General features: G+C 34.7%; 1 protein-coding gene and 1 long non-coding RNA gene across 8 annotated transcripts; one reads left to right on the top strand and one right to left on the bottom strand.

Moving 5' to 3' along the window:
- Window positions 1–1,025: 1,025 nt before the first annotated feature.
- SIEL (ARM repeat superfamily protein) lies at window positions 1,026–18,512 on the top strand. 7 transcript variants are annotated; one of them, XM_086445997.1, is made up of 11 exons: window positions 1,027–1,390; window positions 1,480–1,563; window positions 9,318–9,414; window positions 10,035–10,087; window positions 10,386–10,466; window positions 12,301–12,534; window positions 13,433–13,624; window positions 13,836–13,976; window positions 14,183–14,275; window positions 15,228–15,769; window positions 17,045–18,512. In XM_086445997.1, the coding sequence occupies exons 3-11, from the start codon at window positions 9,399–9,401 to the stop codon at window positions 17,958–17,960; spliced, it is 2,268 nt and encodes a 755-aa protein (XP_086302123.1). In that variant the 5' UTR covers window positions 1,027–1,390; window positions 1,480–1,563; window positions 9,318–9,398; the 3' UTR covers window positions 17,961–18,512. The 7 variants fall into 7 exon arrangements, with proteins under 7 accessions (XP_086302120.1, XP_086302122.1, XP_086302121.1 ...); XM_086445999.1 differs by having other exon boundaries at window positions 1,480–1,559; XM_086445994.1 differs by having other exon boundaries at window positions 1,026–1,390; window positions 9,318–10,087.
- A 1,584-nt stretch (window positions 18,513–20,096) lies between these two features.
- Window positions 20,097–25,699, bottom strand: LOC147400346 (uncharacterized). The gene is made up of 7 exons (XR_015179311.1): window positions 25,265–25,699; window positions 23,908–23,973; window positions 23,692–23,766; window positions 23,336–23,411; window positions 22,384–22,590; window positions 21,677–21,758; window positions 20,097–20,779 (listed from the first exon to the last, which is right to left on the bottom strand). It is a non-coding gene; the product is annotated as an uncharacterized LOC147400346 (long non-coding RNA).
- Window positions 25,700–26,377: the final 678 nt, after the last annotated feature.

Consider the following 26,377-nt stretch of genomic DNA (forward strand, 5'->3'; position numbering starts at 1 on the left):
GATAACAAACTAATAAGGATCAACAAATCTTAAAAATGAATTGCTGCAACTGATATTGCAGCGTTGAAAACTTCTATTTTAGTAATCTTTTATTTACATCTCATCAATTGTAGAGAGCCTTCAACGATACTAAATCAACATTCTATTTTATTAAGCAAAATCCAAATCTCAGATATCAAATCAGAAATCTATTTTATTAAGCAAAACCCAAATCTCTAAACTACAAATTCTCAAATCAGCAATCTATTTTATTAAGCAAAACCCAAATCTTTGATACCAAATCAGCAATCTATTTTATTAAGCAAAATCCAAATCTCTACAAATTCCCAACTACCCAACACTTATAAACTCTAAAATCTACAAAAAAGAAATTCTAACCCAAATCAACAAACACATTTTTAAGTACAACCTAAATTACCAAACACAATTTTGGGAAAAACCTAGATCACTTCAACTGGTATAGAAACACCAAAATCTAAATAAAATGACTAAATTTCAAAACTTTCAAGAGTAAATGCAGCAAACCCAGACCATCAAAATGAGGAGAGAGAAAAAAAATCATAATATTTACTAATAATACTATTGATTTTTTGAAAAAAAATAAGAAGAATGAGAGAGAGAGAGAATACCTTAGGTCGTCTCTTAGTCGAGGTCGTCTCTAGTCGAATTCGTCTCCTAGTCGAGGTCGCCGCTTTCGTCCCTTCTCTCTAGGGTTTTTTCTTCGTCTTCTTCGTAAATATTTATAGGATTTCATTGTGTTTTATTACTTGGGGTGTAACTAATAATAGTTAGCCTGCCAATATCATGTTTCTTTGGAAATTTTGAAAATGTTGAGGACAAATTTGGAAACAAAATTTTATTCTCTTCCCTTCCTCCTTCGTCTCTCCATTTTTTGAGGAAACACAATTTTGCCATTTTCCCCTTCCCTTCCCTCCATTTTTCTTCTCTTCTCCCCCCCCACTTAACAATCCAAACAGGAGAAAGGAAGAGAAAATTGCAAATTTTCCCTTCCCTTCCCTTCCCTTCCCTCAACGAGAAAATTGCAAAATTTCCCTTCCCTTCCCTTCCCTCAACCCAAACACACCGTAAAACACTTTTTATCATTTTTTTCTTACCCACACGAAGCAGAGACAGTCAAAAGAGAGAAACTCGACAGAACCTCAACAGAGAGAGCTCGTTGGGAACTCGACAGAGAGAGAGAGCCCTCGACAGAGAAAGAGAGAAGTCTGACTTCCTTCTGAGATCACAATAGATTTGGGTTTCTCTTTCCCAAACCCTAGCAAAAACAAAATCTCTAGCAGAGCAAACGAATCCCTTTCCTCCTTCTCCGTCGCCGATGAGCCTCGATCAAGCCCCGAAGACCGGAAGGTTCTCTCTCTCCATCATTGAGGTATCATCTCTCTCTCATTCTTCTGGTTTTTTTCAAAAAACCAATAGTATAAATTATCAAATAATATGGGTTCAATATTGTTGTTCTAGAGAAGAAGAAATTACATGGGAATTCGACCAGAATTTTTCGAAAATCATTCATAGTTGTTAGAGCTTTGACCAAAAGAGATGTAGGTAAGGTTGCATGATTTTGAGCCTTTGGGTTTTTCTCTCTCCCCATTTTGATGGTCTGGGTTTGCTGCATTTGCTCCTGAAAGTTTTGGAATTTAGTAATTTTCTTTAGATTTGTGTGTTTCTGTACCAGTTGAGGTGATATAGGTTTTCCCCAAAATTGTGTTTGGTAATTTGGGTTGTGCTTAAAAACGTGTTTGTTGATTTGGGTTTTAATTTCTTTTCTGTAGATTTTGGTGGTAAAAATCTTCGGTCTTTTATCCAAATCCATGCTGCAGAGATTTGGTTCGAATTTAGGCGTTCTAAGGCTTAGGGATATCGAAATTTATTCTTTTTGGATGCAAATTATGGTGATAACGAAGAATGGGTGGAAGCCTGATGTAGCTTTTTTACCATGTGTTTGTTATGTCGTTACACACTACTTTTTGGTTCGAATTTAGGCATTCTAAGGCTTAGGGTTGTCTGAATTTATTCTTTTGGGATGCACTTATATGAATCGAAGAAATGAGTAGAAGGCTGATGTAGCTAACTATGTGTTTGTTATGTTGTAACACACTCCTTTTTGGTACAAAAAATTTAGGTGTTTGATGGCTTAGGGTAGTCAGAATTTATTCCTTTTGGATGCATTTATGGTGATTCTGAAGAATGGGTGGAAGTACTTTGTGCCTTGTTATGTTGCAACAAACCCTTTTTTGGGAAAAGTTGGGAGGCTTAATTGTTCCACCAATATCTCAATGGTTCCCTTTGAGGGATTCACCACTTAACACAAAGACGAGATGGCTTTGTTTGATGTTTTGAGCATCTCATGCTGGAATCGCCTCTTTTGTTCATAAATACTAGTTGTGGCATTATGTTCTTTTATAATTATTTTATTGTTGAATACTACATTTCATTTGCCAAGCAATTGTATCCAACTAATCTTGCACATTGGAATGGTTTGTCTCTATGTTTGATTTTGGTTTTGGTTGTATGGTTTGGTTTGTTTTGATGTCAACTATGAGTACTTTGGGTGCAGGCTATTAATTTTCTTCATGTCTATTGATTTAATTTATCATAGTATATTTCTCAATGTGATCTAGGACTTCATGGCTTCAGTTTTAACTCTTCTTTATTAGTTACTCCTTTGACATGTTCTCCACAATTGTTCATTGGATGCTCGTTGGTTACATATTTGATTTAGTTTTACTTGGTGGATAACACATATTTCAGAGTACTTATCTTGAGGATAAATCTCAAAATTGGATTTTGTGTGATTGGGAGTACTTATGTTTTAAGTACTTCTGGCTCCTATATCCACACAGGCCCTTATGTTCTAACATGCATAAAAAAATTATTTATTTATTTTATAATATTATTTTATTACAAAACTAATACATTATTGCATTAAACTTCGATGTATCGTTATACATCAAAACTCGTCATCACCTTCTTTGTTAAAACAAAGAAGATGGGTTCTTACTGTAACAAAAAACCAAATCGTAAAAAATTCGACTTCTTCGTAGAGTATGAGGATGAAAGAAGGAACTAAGTCATCGTAGATGACTTAAGATCGAGTTTAAAGAGCAGCCACAGTATGGATCTTGGGGTGTTTCACGACCAAGCAGCAACCTCTACCACGTCGGAGCTTCGATCCAATAGCAGCCACGGCATGGATCGGAGGCAGCCTTGGCATGGATCTGAGGTGCAATCTTAGTGCGACTAAATCTAGATCAGAAGGTTGTGAGCTCGATCCATGCTCATCGCACAAAAACGACAGATTAGGTGAGTTTGATCTGATCTCGTCTCTTGTTCGTCTAACACTTCTGATTCTACCTCCTTCCCTTTTTGTTTTTTTTATGAACTTCAACAAAAAGTAACAGAAATCGAAAGAAAATAGGGTCTTCTTAGGGGGCGATTGATTGCGCTTCAAAACGCAATTTTACCGGCGTTTGCGTCAAAACGCTGCGTTTTGAAGCTGAATCAAACTGGGCGCAATCATTTGCGTTTTGCGTTACCGAGTTTGCGTTATCAAATTGCGTTTATAAACGCAAATGTGAAAAGCGGAATTTTAGAACTTCTTCAATTTGCGTTTGCGGGAGATGCGAATTACCGAAAAACGTCTCATGTGAAAAGACGTTATTGCCCTCCGTTTTTTTTAAACTCATTTCTCTTCGTATCTTCTTCGATAGAACCCTCACACAACATCGTTCTACCGAACCCTCGGACACCGACGTCTTCGTCTTCTCCTCTTCTCCTAAAGTCTCTCCCTCTCTCTCTCTCTCTTCCATAGAAACCCTCGATTTGGTATGGGTGCTTCTCAATTATTTCACCCTTCGATTTCTACAGCCGACTGATCTCATTGAAGACGACGACCAGTCGACTGATTCATGGTGCCAATAGATTTCTCGAGCTTCAATTCATGGTGCCAATAAATTTCTCCGTTTCAATTGCGCTTCGATAATAGATATTCGAAATTGGGATTTTTTCTTCTGCGAAGATGGGTCACTCGAACTTTTGGAATTCTCATCCGAAAACTTACGGTCCTGGATCTCGTGCCTGGTGAGACGATTTTGTTTCAGTTTTCGTCTCGGTTTGTTTAATTTATTTCGCTTTTTTGTTTTTCTTGAATCCATGGATTATCGTCTCGTCTGGTTCTATTCTTGTTAAACCCTAGCACAAAATATAATTTTTGTTCGATGATCTAACGCTCTGTTATTCTAACATTGAATTTGGGTTTTATTTTTATTTTTATTTTTTTTGTACTTCGCAAATTCTTATTTATGAATCAGTGCAGCTCGCCGGTGAGACGATTTTGTTTCAGTTTTATTCTCCATCTGTATTTATTTAATATCTTTCACTTTTTTTGGTTCTCGAATCGATGAATTATCATCTCTTCTGGTTCTGTTCTTGTTATAAATCGATTCGAAAGATAAGGGAGTTATAGATTATAATTTTTTAAAAAAAATAAATTGTCTCGAATGTTTTCGGATATTCAATAATTTATATATATATATTTTTATAATTGAATATAATGTTATTGGGTATTCGATAATCAAATTTATTAGGGGAGTTATCGATCTCTAACTCAACTCACCAAGATCTGCCAAATGAACAATAGATTCATATATTATCAAGTTTTAGTCCCCTCAATTTCAAGAGATAAATAGATTCATATATTTTTTAGGGTTTTATAATGGATAAAAAAATCCTTTTTGATGCCCCAAAGAAAATGCTCCTCAAATATCCAAAGAAATAATGCATGTATTATTTTTTGTAGTTGGCCATTATGCGGGATGGTTCTATCTTCTCATTTAATTTACTTATGGTATTACCTTGTACAGCATGCTTGGAATGAGAACTGTGAAACTATGAATTTTTATTATATTTTTCTTTTGATCGGTATAAGAAATTTTTTTATAAGACTTCCATTTATATTTGTTCCACTAAAATATTGGAGCTGATAACGTTGTCTTATAGGGAAAGTAAGTATGGCAACTATTGTATAGAGGACGATGATTTACATGTTGTAGTTTTGTATCTTTTTTTGGGGGTGAAACGTGTGATAAGTGCAATTCTTGGGGATAGTAAAGGTGAATTAAGTTTATATGTCCTATGTTGAATTTAAAGAATTTATAGCCGAACCTCACGGGCTTCTTTGTTTCAGACCTTAGTGAAATTTACTCTTTAGGATAGATATTTTTATTAGTTTAACTTGATTATAGATTCAGATATAAAAATAGTGGCCTTGTTAAAGACATCTAAAGGTATTTGAAAACGAAGGTGCATCTCAAATATTCACTTAAACGAAGAGGTGTATGTTTGTCTAAATTACTTTCTTTTTTAAAGTAATTCCTTTAGGATTTTTTTATATCAAATAACCAAAACTGCCTTAGTTGTAATTATTAGAGTCTCTGTGAATATTAGTTTGATATCTAACCGTGGGTTATATTCAAGGGGGGTTGAAAGGTAATTCATTGTCTCCTAACATGTGCCAATTGATTGGTCTTTGGTACTCGTAAGTGCTTATGTACAATGTGAATTTTGGATTGCGTACTATGCATGTATTTTGTTTGTCAGGAAAAATTTCATATGTCCATTTTTAAGAGGAAATGTTGCCGAAATTTCTATATAATTATAAATTTTTCTATAATTTTTTTTATAATTATAAATATTTTAAAATTAAAATAATTATATTTTTAAATTTTTATATAATTTTATTATATTTATATATATTTAGTGTAATTATATATTATAGAGGTATTTTGATAATTTTTAATGCATTCTAGGTGCATTATCAACCTTAAGGGTATTCTGGTCATTTTACCCTTATATAGTAGATTCTTGAAGCTGTATCAAACAGTAATCACCAGATTCTGACAGCACAGCACTTTTACAAAAGCTCTATCAAACAAGTTTTTCAGTGTTTCAGATTCTGACAGCAGAAGCTGACAGCAGATTCAGGCAGTTGAATCAATCGGGCCCTTAGTGTTTAACGAGGGTGAGAAGAAAAAACCCCCAAATTTCTTCCCCAAAATCGATGGAGAATTAAAAACCCCAAGTTTCTTTCCAAAAACGATTTAGGAAAAAAAATTTATGTAAGAAGAGATCTTAGGTTTTTGTTCAATCTAGTAAAAATCGATTTAGGTTTTTTATTCGAACAACGGAGCATGAAACAAATTAGGCTCTGATACCAATGTTAGGTTTTTATAGGGAGCGTACATTTTTTTGTTGCAGTGGAGATCCAAACCTTGAGTCGTGTCACGTTGAGTCGATCATTGGAGATCGGAAATCCAAATACCCGTCACGTCGACGCTTTTAGAGCAATCGTTGTTTCCACGCCTTAAACCCTAGGGTCTTTGATAGAAATTCAGAAAACTGCCTACTTAGAGAAAAGAAATTCTTTTGGGAGAATCTGATATTTTCTAGTGTTTTTGTTGTTGTTTTTAACGTCCCCACATCTTGTCTATTTATAGAGATAAAAAAAAGAAAAGAGATTGCAGTCTCCTATTATAATAGGGACTCAACCTTATTAGGATTCTTGACTTCAAGAGGAGTTTTAATACGTGATATACATAGATTGGGTCCACATGGACGCCCAAAACAACCAACATCTTCTTTATTTGAGTTTATGATTTTTCAAATTTCAGTTATAAGCTTCACAATTGATTATTATTTGCTTTTAATTTATTAGAGTAGATATTAGTGATTGTTTGGTCTGTGGGTTAGGCTGAAATCTATTTCTTGGAAGATTTCAGGTCTGAAACAAGAAGCTTAATTCACATTAGATCATAGAAGTGCTGATGTATATGACTTTTTGTTGCTCATTAAATTGAAATCTATTCTGAATGAATGAAAAATTTGAAATTTTGTTGTATTTTTGGTTCATCACATTTACACCTTTTAGTCCTCTTTACCAACAACAATGAAATACATTCTATAGAGTGAGGTCAAAGTTTTGAACTCCTATTTGAGGTATAATCACTTGTGGACTTTGCCAGCTTATAGGCTAGCACTTTCTTTCCTTTCTATATAAAATCAAATTTTGTACTCCTGTTTTTGAGGACCATAAGTATGTTGGAAGATCCAACAGCATATAAGTTGTCATGCTTGACATGATATCAGATCATTGTAAATAAAAATCACTCTTTTTTAACATTATAACCATCAAGAATAAATATTCCAAATTTTCATATAATTTAGATCAAATTTTCTAATGATATTAGAAATGTCAAAATGGATTGTATGTTATAATGTTTTTATTGAATAAAAATAGTAATTGTTACTTTTTTGGAGTATAAGTTGTTAAGTTATAATGTTAAAAACAGTAATTGTTACATATAAAGGCATTCTGGTCATTTTAATAGAATCTAGAATAGTTCTCAAACATAGAACTCTGTCAGAAGTACTTCTAAAAGTACTTTTCAAAATCTGTATCCAAACGCAAAACTTTGTCAGAACTACTCTAGACAGTACTTCAAAAAGTACTTCAGGGAGTACTTATGTTCTAAGTACTTCTGGCTCTTGCATCCACCCAGACCTATAGATTCCGCAAGATAAATTCTAATCGTTTTAAAGTTATTTTATAAGGTTGAGTTACTGGAACCTCATATTCTACTTCGTGACGTGAAAGTGGATAGGAATTGTAGATACTTTTTCATTCATATCTTGATGAAAAACATTTATGACTCCCATACACTTTCATGTCAAGAAGTGCGATGTGAGGTTTAGCCTGAGGTCACTTCACCATTATACCAAAAAAAAAAAAAAACATTCAATCATCCTCCACCTTTCCTGTAGTCATTGCCATATTAAATTAGAGTGATACTATTGTAGCACCAACTTGTACTAAGGCCACACCAATTCCTATGTATAAATCATCAAAGAATTGTGCATAGTTGGTGTGGTGGTAGTCAAAATTGGTGTGGCAATAGCAACTCTCTTAAGTCTTAATTAATAATTTAATATAAATCTATTTATTTGATAAGGGTTGAGATCCCGGTTTGATTTGATTATATATAAGCTTTGAATCGAGAATCAAATCGAATCGAATAGGTTGAATCTTCTTAACCCAAGACCAAATCACTCTGTGTTACAAATCAAACCAAACTAGACCAAGGGTGTGTTTGAAAACGGTGTATTGGACTTTGGAGAGAAACGGTGTATTGGACTTTGGAGAGTAACTTGCGCTAGTTACTTGCTAGAGTGTGTTTGAAATAGTCAAATACCATGAGTCGTCAACTCGTTCAACTCTCCAAAAATCTAAAATAGGGGTTTTTAACTTTCACCGTAAGTGGTGAAAGATGGCAGCACTCCTAGCTTGGTTTTTGATGATTATAATGATGCTGTATGCAATACCATGAACATTGCTAGCATAAATTTGTTTAATGATCTTCTTGGCACGACTATGCATATGACGTGCTCGATGAAATGCGTATGAAAACAAGATGTTGATTGTGGTGATTTGTTCTAGCTTGGTTACAATTTGGTTTTGTGTGAATCGAGTGGCTATGTCCAAGCTCAATTTGTTGTATTTTATTCTTCCACATTTTCTGTTATTAATTCTATGAGAAATTGTATATATTAAAATAGGGGAATGCTAACGTCCAAGACTAAATAGGGATGTTAGCATTCTCCACCACATTCACTTTTTAATAATACTCTTGCCCATTTTATTTTTTTTAGTAAAAAAGATAAGGGTGTGTTGGTTTTTCACATAATAAATTCTAAGAGCATTTTAATCTTTGGACTTAAATATCTTGTTTTCAGTAAATGTATTTATTTTGTAAAAAACCAAAGAACCCTTGTCTTTTTCACTAAAAGACAATGAATAGATGTATTATTGAAAAGTGGATGTGGTGGGGGAATGCTAATGTCCAAGACCTTAAAAGAGAAAACTATCAATCTTTTCTTTCCGAGTTCCGTGCATCTTTCTATTTTGTTAGTGTCGATCACTTTTTTACATGAGCTTCTTAAGGAAATTTTTATATTTAACTTGAGGAGATAAGTTTTTGACATCAACTAATAAGGGATCAAACTAGTCTGTTGTTATTCTTCTCAGATATCGTTAAATGCTCTACTATTTTTTTATTTTCTGGACATGGGTTAAGATGATTATGTTGATAATTTACATATTTTCTTATTCTTCCACAAAGACATTTAATTCAGAATGGCGACATGTCTTATGTATTTGCATTGGTGTATTATTTGTTTGCAAGTGAGCGCGTAGTGCCAACATACATATTCAATGTTGTTTACTTGAATTATTACATATTTTTTAGATTCATGGTGGAATGTCCCTGCTCATCACATTAAAAGAATTCGACAAAGGAAAGTAAAGCATTAGAATATGGGAATAGAACATGATGTTTGGCGAAGGTGTGAACTTGATCAAACTTTCTTTACATATTGCGAATCTCATAACAGAGAACGGCTCTGTCTCAAATCTCTAACTTGTGCTAGGGCCCTCATCATCAACCCTTCTACTTCCAATGAGATTAGAGATTGTGTCCTTGAAACCCTAGTTAATTGTCTGCAACACAACCAAGACCCTCTTCTTGTACACCATGTTCTCAAGCTTCTTTCTGATCTCGCTCTTCATCATTGCCATGTCACCCATGTTGTCTTCGACGCCATTTATGCTTATGTCTCGGTCCTCAAAGATGCATTTCATCACTTCACCGCTGAAGCAGTTGCGGTGCTCACCACGATCGCAAAGTACAGACGAAGCTCTTCATCGTCATCCACCATTACTATGCTTAACAAAGATTTCTTTCTCTCGTTATGTTTAAGTCCTAGTATGTCAGTTCGGTCTTGGCTTCTTTCCAACGCTGAAATATTTCACATCCATTCCTCTCTTTTGGTTACTTTGTTGTTATGGTTAACGAAAGACCCTTATCCTTATATGAGGAGAGCTGCTTTAGGTTGCTTGGCTGGTTTAAACAATTTGGTTGATATTAAGGAGTGTGGTTTGATTGAGGGATGCTATGGTCGTGCAGTGGAGCTTCTTTTTGACACAAATGAGTACGTGAGGTCTGTGGCAATTCATGTGGTAAGAGATCCATTTAATTATTTTAGTGTTGTGTTGCTTAATCTTCAACAATAAAAAAGAATCTGTTTTCTTTTTGCTAATATTACAAACTGGTGTCCATTTAGTTCAAAAGAATGTAGTAGCTTGGATGGTTATGATCTTCTGGTCAGATATTTCTTCTTGGCTTAAGAAGTATCCTTAGTGGGATTCATAAAATGGAGAATTACACCTTGTATGTGTGACACAAAGACTGGAATGACTTTCATGGATTATATTTTATATGTACTTATTATTCTCTTATATTTTCTTATGAGTCTAGGTCAGCGATTGGGGGCAAATGTTAGCAGTGTCCAATCATGAAGTTGGTAACGAAGATTGGTTTGATGCAGTCTTTGTTCAGGTACTTCCTACGATGATTCTGGGTGATGAAATATTCATTACTGCTGCTTGTCCAATCATTTAACTATTTTATGAATGTTGCTTGCCAATCACTTTTTTTTTTATTTTTATATTATAATTATTATAGATCTATAATTGCTTTGGGGTTTGAAATCTAAGTTGATCAATGAAGGCTTTTTTCTTATTCATAAAGAGAAAAATGGAATTGTAATATAGTCTAGACGTCAGCTTTACTTGAGGAGAAAGGCTCCCTTAATTAGATACACAATCCTAGAGACAATTTTGCTAAAGATCCATTAATATTATTTATGTTATGATGAATAGGGTGGATATTGGCTTAGTGAGGAGCACATGTGATGAATCTCATCTTTGCCTTTGGTGGATATCCATTTGGTGACAAATAATTCTTCCCCAATAGATTACATGGGATCATCTTTTATGATTTAGGGTGCTAAGAATGGCTTTGAGAAAACTTGAAGGCCTGGGATCAAATCTTCTAATATGCAAATGGTGCATTTTGTTAAGACTTGTAAGTGTTATGCATTGTTGATTGAGCTCCTTTCATGTGGTTTTAGATTGGTAGCTTTTTAGGAATGAAACTTGGTTGATCAAGCTCCCGTAGAGCCGTGTTTGGGCTGGCATTTTATGGCAATGTTAACTTGACGCTTCAAATTTCCAAGTATTTTTTTTATTCCACCATGCCGACATGACATGACATGACACTCCATAGCATGGTACGAAACACCAATACTCTCTCACATATGGTAGAACCGATTTTCCATATTTTCAAATGAATTAACATTATGAGTGTGGATAGTGTATTTTAGTAACTTGGCTAGCTATTCAACTCCAAATATTGTTCATTTCCACAAATTAATAGAGTACCACCTAGAATTGTCGAACTCCTTTGGACACCTTAATGCTTAGACCCTGTGCTATGTGTCAAGGTTTAGATATTTGAGCCATAAAAAAATTAGGTTAGGATGGACTAAAGCCAACCCGACCAACCTAAACCCGGATGCTTTGTACATAGTGTATAATACATTTTATATATTCATAATTTCTTTTACAACTTCTAAGCAATACCTCTCTTGAATTTTTTAATCTTGAAATATTTCCAAGTAACCTTTTTTGCAAAATATGTTGAAGATAAAATGATTTAGGGAGGATATGAATTATGTTGATACTAAACAGTAACAGATTCATACTTAAACTAGCAACCCAACCAACCCGATTAATTCAACCTAACCCAATACGATTGAGTTTGGCTTGGGTTGAGTAGTGAATATCTTGGGGGTCGGCCGAGCATCTCAGGCTCAACCATGGGTTGGTTTAGCTTGGGTTGAGTACTTTAAAGCATGGCTTTACCCCAATCCACTCAAATTGCATCCCCATAAAGAATGAAAAATACGTCCAAAGTCCTACTTCACTAGGGGGAATTAGAGATTATTCATTATTTTTCTGCCACTTTGAGATTATTTGCGACATTTAGTGAACATGGAGTAAGAAATACAAACTCTTATATGACTCAAGAATCACTTCGATAGGTCCGACTACCAACCACTATGACATAGCATGTAGTTGAGCGACCTTTAACCATTGGATCCTACCCAGATGATCCAACCAAAAGAATGCAATATTTGATGGTCACAGCTAATAACTATTTGATTAGGTCAAATTTTGACCTAGAGTCTACTAAACCTTCTTCACTTTGTGCATGGGGGAAGACAGCTTATTCCTACTTTTTTGGTTCTTATTATAATTTAAGCTCATGAAATAATTTTTAAGCATTTATAGGCCCCTGCTATTGTTTCTCATATCATGTTTGGTTACAGCTTTGTTCCTTGGTACGAGATATGTGTGTGGAGGTCAGAATCGAAGCTTTTCTTGCTCTTGGGAAAATAAAGCTGGTATCCGAGGATATATTGTTACAAACCCTATCAAAGAAGATCCTCAGAGTTGTAAAAGAAAGAAAAAACTTTTGTCCACATACTGCAGGAGTAATTGACTTACCAACATCAAATGTTGCTGGTGTTTTCGTACATGGGCTTGAGGACGAATTTTTTGAGGTAACTTGGACACTCTGGTCCTATTTTATTTACATTTTTGATGGTAGCCTACAGCTTGATGTGATGTTGATGAAAAAATCTAGTCCGATACTCTTTGGTACGTAAAGAGCATAATTGTACAGCTTGGCACTATTGGGTGAGGGATAGGGGGTCCATCAATTGATGGGCTTTGCTCCTATAATAGGGTGATCTCCAATACCCTTCCACCCAAAATGACTACCTCGGAGTGCTCACACACACACACACACACACACACACTCTCTCTCTCTCTCTCTCTCTCTCTCAATATATCTGTACATATCTAATCATGTCTTAAAAAGATCTAGTCAAATGCTCCCACAATAAGGAAAACCAATGATTGACTTTAGTTTCTTGCAAGAAATTTTGTAGTTCACAAGAAAATAGTTATTACTATTATTGTCGAAGTGATGTAAATTTGTGAGATTTTGATGTTTATAATTATTATAAAAAAGTTCAGTTTTCTTGCTACAAAAGTATTTTTTTACTTTCTATATTTTTAATTTTCTTAATTATTCCTCGATAAAATATGCCTCTTTATTTGGTTTGGAATACTGATCTATAGATCATCACATTTGATATTCAATTATACTTTTTACCTGCAATTTGGAAGTGATTTTCTCCCGTGCTTTTCTTGTACTTGCATAGACCATCAAATATGCGAGATTTTGATATTATAATTAAAATAAAATTTTTCAGATTTTCCTTATTTTTAACTCCCAATTATTCCTTGATAACTATGCTGGTAAGTTTGGCCTTGAGAATTAATCCATAGACCATAACATTTGATATTCAATTTTATTTGTTACTTATAATTCAAAAATGATTTTCTCATATACTTGTCTTGTACTTAAACAATTCTATATTCGCTTTATTGAAGGTACGAAGATCGGCCTGTAATTCCTTGGGGAGGCTCACTATTTTCTCTATCCAGTTTGCCAATGATGCCTTAAACTTGTTGATCGATATGTTGAATGATGATTCAATGACTGTTCGGCTACAAAGTTTGGAAACAATACATTATATTGCTACCTGTGATCGTCTAAAGATGCAAGAAGCGCACATGCATATGGTATATCTTTGGATCTTTTAAATTTCTTGGCTTGAAACACAAGACAGTCTGAAAAGGCTGGAGACTAGGGTTAGGTTGGGTTTAGTTATGTGCAGTTGTCACGTGTTATGGGTCTAGCTACACTATCAATGGGGAAAGACTTCTTTTACATCATGAAAGAATTGAGTCATACATAGTGTCCTCATTTTGTAACATGCTTTGATCTTTGCAGTTTCTCGGTACCCTTGTTGATTCCAGTACCTTGATCAGATGTGCAGCTAGAAATATCCTACGATTAGTGAAGCTGCCAGTTATGGAGATGTTCAAATCATCAATTAGTGGTCTTCTTACTAATTTGGAAACCTATCCAGAGGTGTCGTATTCCTTTGCCTTTTCCTTATCCCTTCTTTTATTTATTGAATGCATGTCTTTTTAAGCCAAATTATGTCTAGTAACGTACATATGCCTCCATTCAAGTCTTTTATTTCATCCTTTTCTTTTTTCTTTCTAATTTTTGTTTTGATTCTCCTATTTATACATATCATGCTGGTATCTTCTAATTTCTTAATTTCTTTTCAGGATGAAGCTGATATCTTCTTTGTTATATTTAATATTGGTAGAAGTCATGGGAACTTTGCTATCAACTATGTGAGGGAAGTTTCTCAAGAGGAGGTTGTTTGTTCTCTTGTACCATTAAAGTTCGAAATATCGTACTTTTATCTTTTTTTTGTTAGATGATGATTAATTTGTACAGCTTGTTGTCACATACCAAGCTTCTCCACATATGGTGTCCATGTGACACTCAAGCTAATCCCCCTACATACCCAAATCAACCTTCCACAAAGAGTCCTAGGAGTTCACTTCAAATTCTCAGTGCACTAGCCCACTCAAGAGATCACTCAAAGAAGTTGCTGAAAAAAATTGTATTGCTTATAATTTTGAGTGGTCCTTGAGGGATAGATATTATTGAGGACCTCCTCACTTTATATAGATGTGGGGACTATGATCTAGAAAATTTAACCACTATTTACATTTCATATTCATCGGACCAATCTAAAACTTCCATAGAATTACTCTAAGAGCACCATGCTCTAGAACCTTCACATGATATACAAGATTATATTCAACTCTTAGTACATCAAAAGATTGTTCTATGTTTTTCATATATAATTAGCACATTGTATAGGTGAGCCCTTCCAAAACTATCTAGCTTCCTCAAACCATGGTGAAAGGTAAAAATCTTAGGTCGGATAACGGACCATGACACACTTTCCATGAAGCCCAACCTGCCTCTTAACCTTTGCCTTTGGTCCGGGCAACAACATCCTCCATTTTGAGTTGCTTCTTTGGGTGTTCTGCCCGCCTCCTTGAGTCTTCTTTGGCCCAAGCCTTGCCCAAGTCACCTTATAATAAATGAACTCTCTAGACTCTTCTATATAACCGTAGCACATCCTAGAGATTTCCAGGCTCTTCTAGAATTTTCTATCTTCCTCAAGACTTGGTGAAGGGGAAAAATCTCGGGTAACATAATGGATACGTGGCATTAACTATATAATTTATTTTCCTTTTACAAAGCAAGTGTTTCCCTTGCAAGACATAACTGAAAATAATTGGTTACTTTCAGATAAAGCTGTCCTGTGAAGGAGAACTGAGAATGGACAATGCGAGAGTGCCAGCAATATTGGTGTTAGCCATCGCAGCAACACTTTCACATAAACACCGAGTCTGCAATATTATGGCAAGAATTTTTTCATATGCGATTCCGTTTCTGGGAAGGATATCCCTTTCTTTAAGAGATTTTATGGACCGAGATACTCTTTTAGCTTATTTATCTCGTTACAGTAGATTTATGCATTTTTCTGCCACAGAATTGCTTAGAGAGGACGATCTCTTCATGTCTGTGGTTGGAGGCATACAAAATCAGTATAACGACGAAATCATTCAGATAGCTCCCCTGCAGCAAATCGGTAATGAAACCTCAGTAATTCAGCCTCACAAAAATCTGTGGGATCCAAGACATGTAACTTCTGTTAAGGAATATCAACAGAAAGCGATTATCATGCATGAGGAAACAACAAATGCTGTGAAGTTAATTCTCAGAACGGTTGCAGAAACCTGGCCAATGATAAAATCTGGGTGCAAAGATGAAGTACAAAGAGCATTGAGGTTCTAATCTCAAATTATTTTCGCCTTGGCTTTTTAATCATTCTTATATGGATCAATTATTGCTGCTTTTCATTCTTGCCTTTTTTTTAATCAGTAAGTTGGGTTGGAGGGACCCCTCCCTTTATTTATTCAATACTCACGAATATAATTGCAAGATATATCTTCAAGAATAATATTAATGAGCTCTTGAGGAATAGAGACAATATCCTTAACTGCAAAAAACTCATTCCCACAAGCTCCTAGCCGAGCTAAAAAGTGTGCTGCCCTATTAGTTTCCCTCCAATGAAAAAACTAAGGTACAAAACTGTAAAGATCTTGCCAAGAGCTGGATTTCATCAATTCTTCATATTTCCATGAAGGATTGATCTCTCCATTTAATACAATGAATATGAACATATTTGCACTCTTATGAACCCCTTCCTAGAAGTAAAGAGTGTTGCTTCCTTCATTGCCAACAATTCGATAACAATAATGTCTTCATTGTCCACTGCTGCCCAATTCACAAACATGATCTTTCCTTCAAAATCTCTCCCAAGGAAGCCAATCCCAGCCCCAAATGAAGAACATGAACCATCCTTGTTAATCTTCACAATTCCTTCTTTCGGACAGGACCGGAAAAAACTCTTTGAAGTTTTCCCCACAAACTTACAAGAGTAATTCCAATTTCCGAAAAATGGTAGACTTCCTTGTTTAGGATCATTCTTAATTTCCACCCCTTCACAAGCTCCCCTTACATCCTCTCCGATCCTATCAAGAATATAGAGTTAAATCATTCTTTATTAATTTGCCTGTTTCTTCTTTCCATAAATGGTAAACTACAGTAAATAAGCATAAGTTCACCATATGTTGAATCTCTTTTCTTGGGAACTGGGCTCCATTTACCTCCAATGGTTCTTTACAAATAGTTCCAACTCCCACTCTACTAATCCCAAATTTCAGTAGTACAACTTTCCAAAGCCAACTACTGAAACTACACTCAACGAATACATGGTCACACGTTTGTAGAACCTTATAGCATAACGTACATCTGGAAACATAAAGGATAATACACCTTACCCTCTAGTGAAAGAGAGAATCACCATAAAAGGACCAACTTAAAACATGATAAAAATTTGATAAAGTTAAAACCATCCCTTTTCTTAGGAGTTACCATTCATTCTTAAATTCTTATACAACATCCTTTTAAACTTAATATCTATTTTTTGGTTTTGATAGTAGAAGAATCATCATTGTGGTTTTATGGTGGTAGTGAATTTTTTTTTGTTTAACATATAGGAACTGCAAGGAAGAGCTGGCGACAATCACCATGGACTCACCTGGATCCGTATGTTTGTTGGCATTTGCATCTCAATATATTCAGGTAATTCAAGTGCTAGCTAAAGTATGGGAGCATTTTCTGCCATCAAGAAAGTTTCATGGCAATGGAACCCAGAAGTTGGATCTTTTATTGGAAAAAATACAGACATATCTTAGAAGAATGAGGAGTAGCTTTTCAGGGTTGAGTAAAGAAGAAGAGTTACATGTCTTAGATTTGGCACTTCTTGCTTTCGTTATGAGATTGTCCATGGTTGAAACATGCTGTCACCTGTCTACTTTGAAGAGATTACGTGCTACAATGTCACGTGTAGAGCTTCTCTGTGAAGAAGGATCCATTAAGCCCTCCAATTTTGCTAGAGAACTAAAGAAGTTATTCTCTCTATGGGAGTCCTCAGATGAAGTTTTGTACTACTCATTACCTTTACAGAGTTTGCTTAAATTCTTTTCCCTTAAAGATGTCATGTTTTATGGAAAGTTCAAACATATCAGGGCAGAACTGGATGTCCCAGGTAACGACTCAGAGAACCCTCTTCCCTTCATTTCAGGCTTTCCCGTCGGTGTTACATTCCAAATCACCTTGTACAATGTTTCTCGTGAGGATAAGTTGTGGCTAAAGATGGCTGTGGAGGATCATATTCAATATGTTTTTCTGGATTTCAACCAAATTGAAGTGTATAATGAGGTCAGGAAAGTCACACTAAGTGTACCCTTCTACAGGACTCCAAAGACGGTTTCTTTCTCATTGAGAGCTTGTATTGGTAAGGAATATCCATTTGAAGATGCTGTTTATTTGGGCCAAGGTCGGGGAGGGCCAAAATGCGAGCTCACTTTTCTTTGCGAAGAAAAGGAAGTTTATTTGGTTTTAAGAAGTTGAAACCACCCCAAGAGAAGGGTCATGATATCTTGAAAGAAACCATCCCGGGTCTGGGCTAAATTAAATGTAGATAGGGCAAGTAAAACTAAAACATAAAAAATAAAAAATAAAAAATAAAAAATAAAAAATCAGGGTTTGGCTAGTGGCAGATGTCTCCTAAGGGGTGATGATGGTGAATTCTTAGCAGCTGCTGGCTGGATTTTTGGTGAAGCTTCTTCAAACATAGCCGAATGCTGTTAGTTAATGGTTTGATGGGTTCGTCTATCCCATGGAGATTGGATCCTATTCATCATTCAATTCTTTCCTCATTGTCAAAGCTCAATTGGGATATTCTCCATGTTTGGAGGGAGGGAGTGTAATACACAACAGCTGATGCACTGGCGGAGTTTGACTTTATGAGCAAATCCTCCTATCCATTTTTTCCAGCTTTGAAGTTCTTACTTTGTTAGCAAAAAAAAAAATGCTTCATGGGGGAATCGGCTGGAATTAGTGGGGATTTTAGACTTGTAAATTATAAGTGATCTTCTCATCCCGATTTGTTCTTGTGCATAATTAATTTCTTTCTATTTACCAAAAAAAAAAAAAAAAAAATTGAAAATCTATCATTAATATTATCAAAAAGACAAAACTTAATGCTGATATAAAGATAATTTGGTGGTACTCTTTCTCTCTAATATTAATGTAAGATTCATTGTATTACATTTGCAGTACATAAAGAATTACAATAGAAGCTAAAATAATTTCTAATTTAAAATATCATTATAGACTTGAATCTCTAATTGATGATATTTTTGGGTGTTGAACCTTTTAAAATAGGAATGAAGGTTAAGAAAGACATTGAAAACTGTTTCATCTTAATAAGAAGAATTATGAGTATCAAATAAAAGAACCTCAAGAACAATTTAGAGATGAGACATGAGAGGATACTTTTGGGATTTCAAAAATCCACTCATGTTAAGCGTAAGCTTCATCATGAGGAGCCTAACGCTGTGTTTGGATTGAGGGAAGGGGAGGGAAGAGAAACTCATTAAGGGAAGGGAAGGTTCTCTTCACCCTGTTTGGATTGAAAGAGAAGAAAAAAGAAAAAATTAACTTTCTCCTGTTTGGTTAGGATTCATAAGAGAAGAGAAGAGAAATTATTATTGTCAAATGATTATTATACCCTTCTTAGTAAAAGACAAAATTTTACTTATACAATGATACAAACCTTCATACCATATTTCTTGCAGAAATTCCCTATTATCAAACTTAAGAAATACAAGACTGTATATCATGAGAGCTTACATTTCCACCAATGTTTTAAAAATCAAATTGATTCCCTGGTTCAAGTTGGTTGGACAGATGTATGTTTTTATTAAAAAAACCCAATGTTTTAAAAATCAAATTGATTCCCTGGTTCAATTTGGTTGGACAGATGTATGCTTTTATTAAAAATACTTGTTCATCTCATTGACTCAAAATCCAAGTCATTTGGCACACTAAAATATGCAAATTTGAGATTAAAGACATGGTCCTAGACATTTAAGCCTACAATGATGGACCTTTTCAAGCTTCTTACAATTTTTAGCTCTCTCAAAATGTTGAAGTAAGCTATCAACCTCCCAATAGTTACTAGCACACATCATCTGTAACCCAAATTCAAGCAAATTATATAATTATAACGATTTATCATGCCATTTATTTTCGATCAATTATAGTGAGAGTGGATAACATTGATTAGAAAGGCTCATTTTTTTATTATTAATATTGTAAAGTTATAATGTTTTTCTAGACTATTTTGATCTAGATTAATTGTTCTTGATCGATTGGCGCTAATAGGGGTTATTCCATACTAAATATTTACAAAGTCTAAAAAAAAATTTCTTCCTTCCCCATATAAAACATAGTAGTAGAGCTTAGTTAAGAACCTTGAGAAGTTGAAGACAAGATCTACTGTCAATAAAAGCTTGAAGGGCCAGATGATTGGGAGTTTGATCTTTGAATTAATTTGCTTAACCTTTCCAGGCCACATGTTTGACTTAAACCCTTATCCTTAGTTGTTTGTTAACAAATGAGGTCAGGTTGTTGGGTGTGACATGGTTCATTGTTGACTCCTCATGCGTTACTACTTGGTGGCATTTTTAAAGGTTATTATAGCCATTTATTTTGATAAAAGGATAGCCATATATAGTAGTCAAATTACATAAAGGATGTTATGTTTCGGGTCGCAATATGGTTTTCATACATAGATGTTAGGCAGCCATCTTCAAGTTCTCCTAGGACTGTTTGGACCAACTCATGATGAACATCACAATTAAACCAGTATGATCGGTGGAGGATTTGCTTTTCTTCGTCAAGGAGCCAAAAGAAAAAAAAAATGTACATTATCACAATTATTGGTCTCTACCCAACAGATCCCTCTAGCTTCAAACTCATGAGCTCGTTCACGTCAGAACTGAACTCGGCAGGAAGCTTGTTGAAGACATCTTTGCAGAAACCAGAAATAAGGGCTTTGACTGCCTTCTCGTGATCAATGCCCCTTTGCTGAAAGTAGAATAGCTGATCTTCACTAATTTTTGAGGTGCTAGCTTCATGAAGAATAGAAAATAACCAAAAATACTATATAAGCTTCTACATCTATTAAAATTAGGCATATAACTAGGTCAGGAAACAATAGCATTATACATTTATGTACTTCTATTTGTAAATTCTAGCTGATAACAACATGTTTGCAACAAGAAGAAAACATTGATAGAACTCCCATACCCAGTTAGAATAAGGTTTACATCATGAGGGTTCTAATCAACACAGTGAAGATAAGCATTATGAGCTTTCTCGACCTGCCCACCCAAGATAAATAACACCCAAAGAACATCAGAATCAAAAGAGGCATTATCTAATAGAGAATTGTGCATATCAGGAAAGAGAAACTTTTATTGAATGTTACCAAGGTTAACTACATGAAAAAATACAAGAGAAAAATGAGGGGGGGGGGGGGGGGGCGAAAGAAAAAGAGGGGTAACAACTTAGGATTTAAATAATGTCTGAGATACTAGTCTGATGTTATCATTGTCATAGTCAATCCTTGTCAGCGCTGCAGTAAAAGAACTTTCGTGGCACAACAGAAACATCGTTCAAATTAAGACAACATACAACATATATGATTCAAAATAAAGACCTGCACTATAAACACTTACTTCCTAAACAAGAGAATGATCACAACTCTGTAACTTAACATGGATATTGTGCCAGACACCAACCTAAGAAACTGATATTCCAATACACCAGCACGGTTTGTTCCATGTCTATGAGAGATTTTTAAATAAGTAATTTCATATAGTATACAACTTAATGGAAAATTGTATATACATATGCTGAAAATAAGATACAAAAGGATTTACAAAAATAAATAAATAAATAAAATATAGAGGATAAATTACAATGTGACTAAACTGTTTTTGATACATGAACATACTTTTTTTTTTTGAATACATGAACACACTAGTGTTAACACTGACTAGTGACAAATTTCAGAAAAAAGAGTATCCATCCTCAGCAATGCGAAAATCAACAGTAACAGTTTGAGTGAATTCACATCTCATGATATAACTAATGTTCGCAAATTTATATTTTACAGTATGGTACGTGTACTCATGACCATATTTACTAGGATGAGTGTTAAGCAGGAAAGGAAGTCAAGTAGCTTTTGGGATGAAGGGAAAAAAAAGGCACATAACCTTGATCGTTGGATTAGAGCCAGTTCGAGCATCCCATAGAATAAGGCAAGAATCGTCTCCTACGCTGCAAAACTCCTGTGCACTTCAGAACAATAATAATAGAAAAGGCAAGTGTTAGCCAGTGAATGAGTATTATATCAGATACAAGCTTTCAAATTCTTGCTGCCAAAAATTAGAAAGGAAGAAAAAGAAAGCTGCTATTGGCACCCCAACTTTTACTTATTACATCCCAATTTCTTAAGTTATTTATCACACCCCAATTAAAGATTAAAACACACTATTCAAACATACAAAGGATTGGCTCAAGTTATTATCTCAACATTGTAACACTCATTCAAATAATTTCAGTAGTTGCTTACAACTAGGATTAGGCCTATATAAAATCCAAAACCTAAAAATACAAATCTAACAAAAAAAAAAAAAGAGAGCTTCTAATGGCACCCCAACTTGTACTTATTCTCAACCATTCATTTTTTTAATTGGGGTACAATAAGTAAAAGTTGGGGTGCCAACAGCAGCTCTCAAGAAAAACTAGGAAATTTGAGATGGATTCTTCTTTCTCCTCCACAAATTTCTTTCTAAGAAATGTGAACTACTACATAAATGAAATGTTCAAATAGATGACCGATCATACGAAGCAAAGGACAACCATGAAAATTAGTAAGGGTCCTATGCTCAAAATGTTCAACTACGATCATGACAGTTACCTTGAAGGACAGAACTGCACATCTTCAACGGTATCCTCATGCCCATGGTAGACACCACGAGGTCCAACAGAATAGCTATCTGCAGCTTTATCACCACCAACCTTTGATGTTTGTTTACTCCCAGAACCCGGGGATTTGGTGGACTCTGGATCTGTGGTTGAAGTGGAGATATGATCCTGTATACTCCACAAAACAACTTGTCTTTCCCTGGCATAAGAGCACTGTCAATCAAAATAACGTCCGAGGAAAAAAGCAAATATCAAATGCTAAGGCAGGAAGAAAGACAATCAATTTTGTTGCACCAGGCTAAAGGACAAGGAAATGAGACTGTGGTATTCCAAAGAAGTTTTTTGATAATATAATATCAAAATAAATAAATAAAGTAATATAGTATACAAGTAAAATCATAAATTTTCTTGATGCAAAGTCACAATCATGGTTCAAAGTTTTGTCTGTTTTCAAGTATTCCGAACAGAACATTTGTCGACCAAGATCGGAACAAAATATTGACCCTGAAACATTGACTATTTCTAGAATGTTTAGATTTCTCAGAATGTTCCGGTCAAGTCCATCATGGTTTTTCTTCTGAGCATAACACTATCTCAAAACAAGATTTTAAACCATAATCACAACTAAGAATACAAAATTCAGTATCATGCCCAAGCATGATATTAATTAGCAATTCATGTTACACACAAATATAATGTGTTTAAATAATCTAATATCACTCTAGAGATGATCAATGTATATTAGTATGCCTATGACATGGCTCAATAGTTCAAATACTATGACAAATAACTTTACATAATAAAATAGCTTCATAAAAATAATGAATAAAAAAGAAATAAAGATATCAGGATTTCCATATATAAAAAATATTGTGCAAGTCTCCTTCAAAAAACATACTGCCAATGAAATCAAAGAAACTACTGAAAAAGAAAAGCTTTCTGACCTCCAGAGAGCACAAAGGGTTCAGTGTGGCACATGGCAAGCGCAAATTCTACATTATCTTGATGCCCAGTTAATATCTGCAAGATAATGCTGTTCAAGGTTAATTGGAGCTATACAAGAAGAGGAGCAAAAAGTCATTCAGAAGTAACCGCAATTCTCAAATTAGATAATTAAAAAGTATAAGTCTTAGTCTTGTACCAAGACTCTTAACAGGACAATAGCTACTAGGACTATTTAGACTAAATCTTTATCTAATATGTATGTGCTCAAGGATGACATTCCGTGAAGTCAAAATAAATCAGCCAGAAAGTTAATATAATCATGAATGAGTATATATTGAGCTTAGTGCAAATAGACCAAATCTGGACGAGAATTTGCAGCTCCCAGGACAGCATGACGATTAGGTTGAGCCTCAACATCCCAAATGAGAACCTGGTTTAAAAGTACCAAGAACCTTAGCCATATTAGATCAAGCTAATTTTATAAACTTAGAAATTAATAAAAACCAAGTTAATCTAACAAAAAATAATCATATAAATCAATTGAAAACATAGTTTAACTAAGATTGCTTACATCAGGACTGTCAGTATGAGTGGCGACAATCTTACTATTCTGTGGCAATTCCCTGATTCTGTTGACCTACAAAGTAAAACATATATAAAGTGAGGCATTACTCACCGAGCCTAATTAAAACAAATGCTTGAGATGCAAAATGATTGGAAAATAAAAGCTAAACTAATGCGGATGGTTATGTTCAAAACTCAATGATCAGTATTTTTATTTACAACTTCCAATTGATTAAGCTAATGGAAAAAAAAAAAACTTGGCAAATAACGCCAAGTGCAAAGGATGCTGAAGTGGCTACAGTATTACGTGAGGATTTAGAAAAGTATGAGAAGCACTCGGATTATGAAAGTATGAGAAATACCCCCAATTTGTAATGACTAGAGTCATTGGTACCTACACATGCCAAGACTTGATACAAGAAGAGTAAAATGCCCTTGGGCTCCCTTGTCACTAGTGAATCAGGTCCTGCCATATCGTCCAATAGAGGATCTCCTCCTCAAACCACTCAGCCTTACCGTTTGTCTTGTCCCATGCATTGATCAAATCCTCCTTACAAGTTATCGTGACTCCAGGACCTATGGTATGAGACATTAGTGTATGTGACATTCTCGTGACGTGTCACATGATCTACTTAGCATAGTATTCGTGCTATATGTGATGACATTAAATCATGACTAGGTATCCATGTCGTGATATATTAATCATGACAATGTGAACTAGCTAAGCCAACTTAGGGCTGTCAATGGATCGAATTCGAATCGGACCAGGGTCGATTTGGTATCAATCCGATAAGGATCAGATTGGGGGTTTTTAACAGAACACACCATTGAGATCCAAACCGATCCAATAATAATCAGATTGGGTCCAGATCGGACCAAACCCGATTTGATATACAAAATCTAAATGAACTTTATGTATTTAAATAAATATATCATTTCTAACATTTTATCGGATTGGGAAATGGTCAATCCAGATCTGATTCAATAAGATATGAGATCGGATACTTATCAGAATCTAAATAATCAATCCACACCCAAAATTATCAGTTTGAAACAGATTGGATTTCGGATCTGATCCGATCCATTTACAGCCCTAGGCCGACCCATGTCTATGTGGCCTTTCAGAGACTTGACTAAGCATACATGTGGCACTAATGCCATATAGCTCAAGGTTCAAAATAAGTCATTCAAAAAGCACAACCCAAATGACAATAAAATTTTCATTCAACCAATTACGTGTACCAAACTCACAGCCTTAATCAAACAGATTCAATTAGCGCCTACCAGGACTATGCAAAAGTAAATGAATTTTCAAGATTAGTAGAATGGTGGATACAAATACTAAATACAAGAATGGCTCATACTTCACCAGGATGTATAATGGTTTTGAACTTCCGTACAAAAGGAGAACGCACTTCTTCATTGAACTGCAAAAGAGGGGTCGCCGCCTTCGTCCCTTCTCTAGGGTTTCTTCTTCGTCTTCTTCGTCCTTCTCTAGTGTTTCATTGTGTTTTATAACTTGGGGTGTAACTAGTAATAGTTGGCCTGCCAATATCATATTTCTTTGGAAATTTTGAAAACGTTGAGGACAAATTTGGAAACAAAATTTTGTTCTCTTCCCTTCCCTCCTCGTCACTCCGATTTTGGGGGGAACAAAATTTTGCCATTTTCCTCTTCCCTTCCCTCCATTTTTCTTCTCTTCCCTCCTCACTTAACAATCCAAACAGGAGAAAGGAAGAGAAAATTGCAAATTTTCTCTTCCCTTCCCTCCCCTTCCCTCAATCCAAACACAGCGTAAAGGGCTGTTTTAGGTGGTTATTATTGGGCAAGTTGGAGACTAAAAATAATATTTTTCACTATATTTTGAAAATAGATTTGTTTTTCATATGCACTACAAAATAAATCTAAATGAAAGAATGTTCACAATAATAAAAATAATTTTTTTATTGATGCATTTTAAGGTATTGTTCATAGGAATGGTAGATTCATCTCAAATATTTGAATGGTTGAGCATTTGAGTTTGCATATTTTATGGGGGTGTAGGAGGAATTAAGAAAGAAAGAAAGGTGTGAGGGCATTAATGATAAAAAAAACCTTTTATTGGATTATGTTCGGTGCAGATTATCAATAAAAATGATGGATAAAATACTAAGTCTTGTCAAGTAAGGATCAATCCACAGAAACAACGTTGATCCATAGTTTCTAACTTAAAATGATTATGATTCAAATTAACTAATAAAACATGATCTAAAGATTAACGTAATTGAAATCAATAAATAATAGAAATAACAATGTAAGATGATTTAAATTGGTTGAATCCACCAGAAGCAATATCCATAAAGATGTATTTGATCTCTTTTATCTCAATCTAATCAATCAAGCTAATGTTTTAGATCGAAAAACTAATCTAATTCAAGCACAATATTTATTGAATATTACAATCACTTTTAAATTGATAATTATAAGAAGCAAGATTT

The sequence above is a fragment of the Akebia trifoliata genome, chromosome 6, assembly GCF_017979445.1.
Source record: "Akebia trifoliata isolate Shusen 1 chromosome 6, ASM1797944v1, whole genome shotgun sequence".
NCBI classification, from domain to species: Eukaryota; Viridiplantae; Streptophyta; class Magnoliopsida; order Ranunculales; family Lardizabalaceae; genus Akebia; species Akebia trifoliata.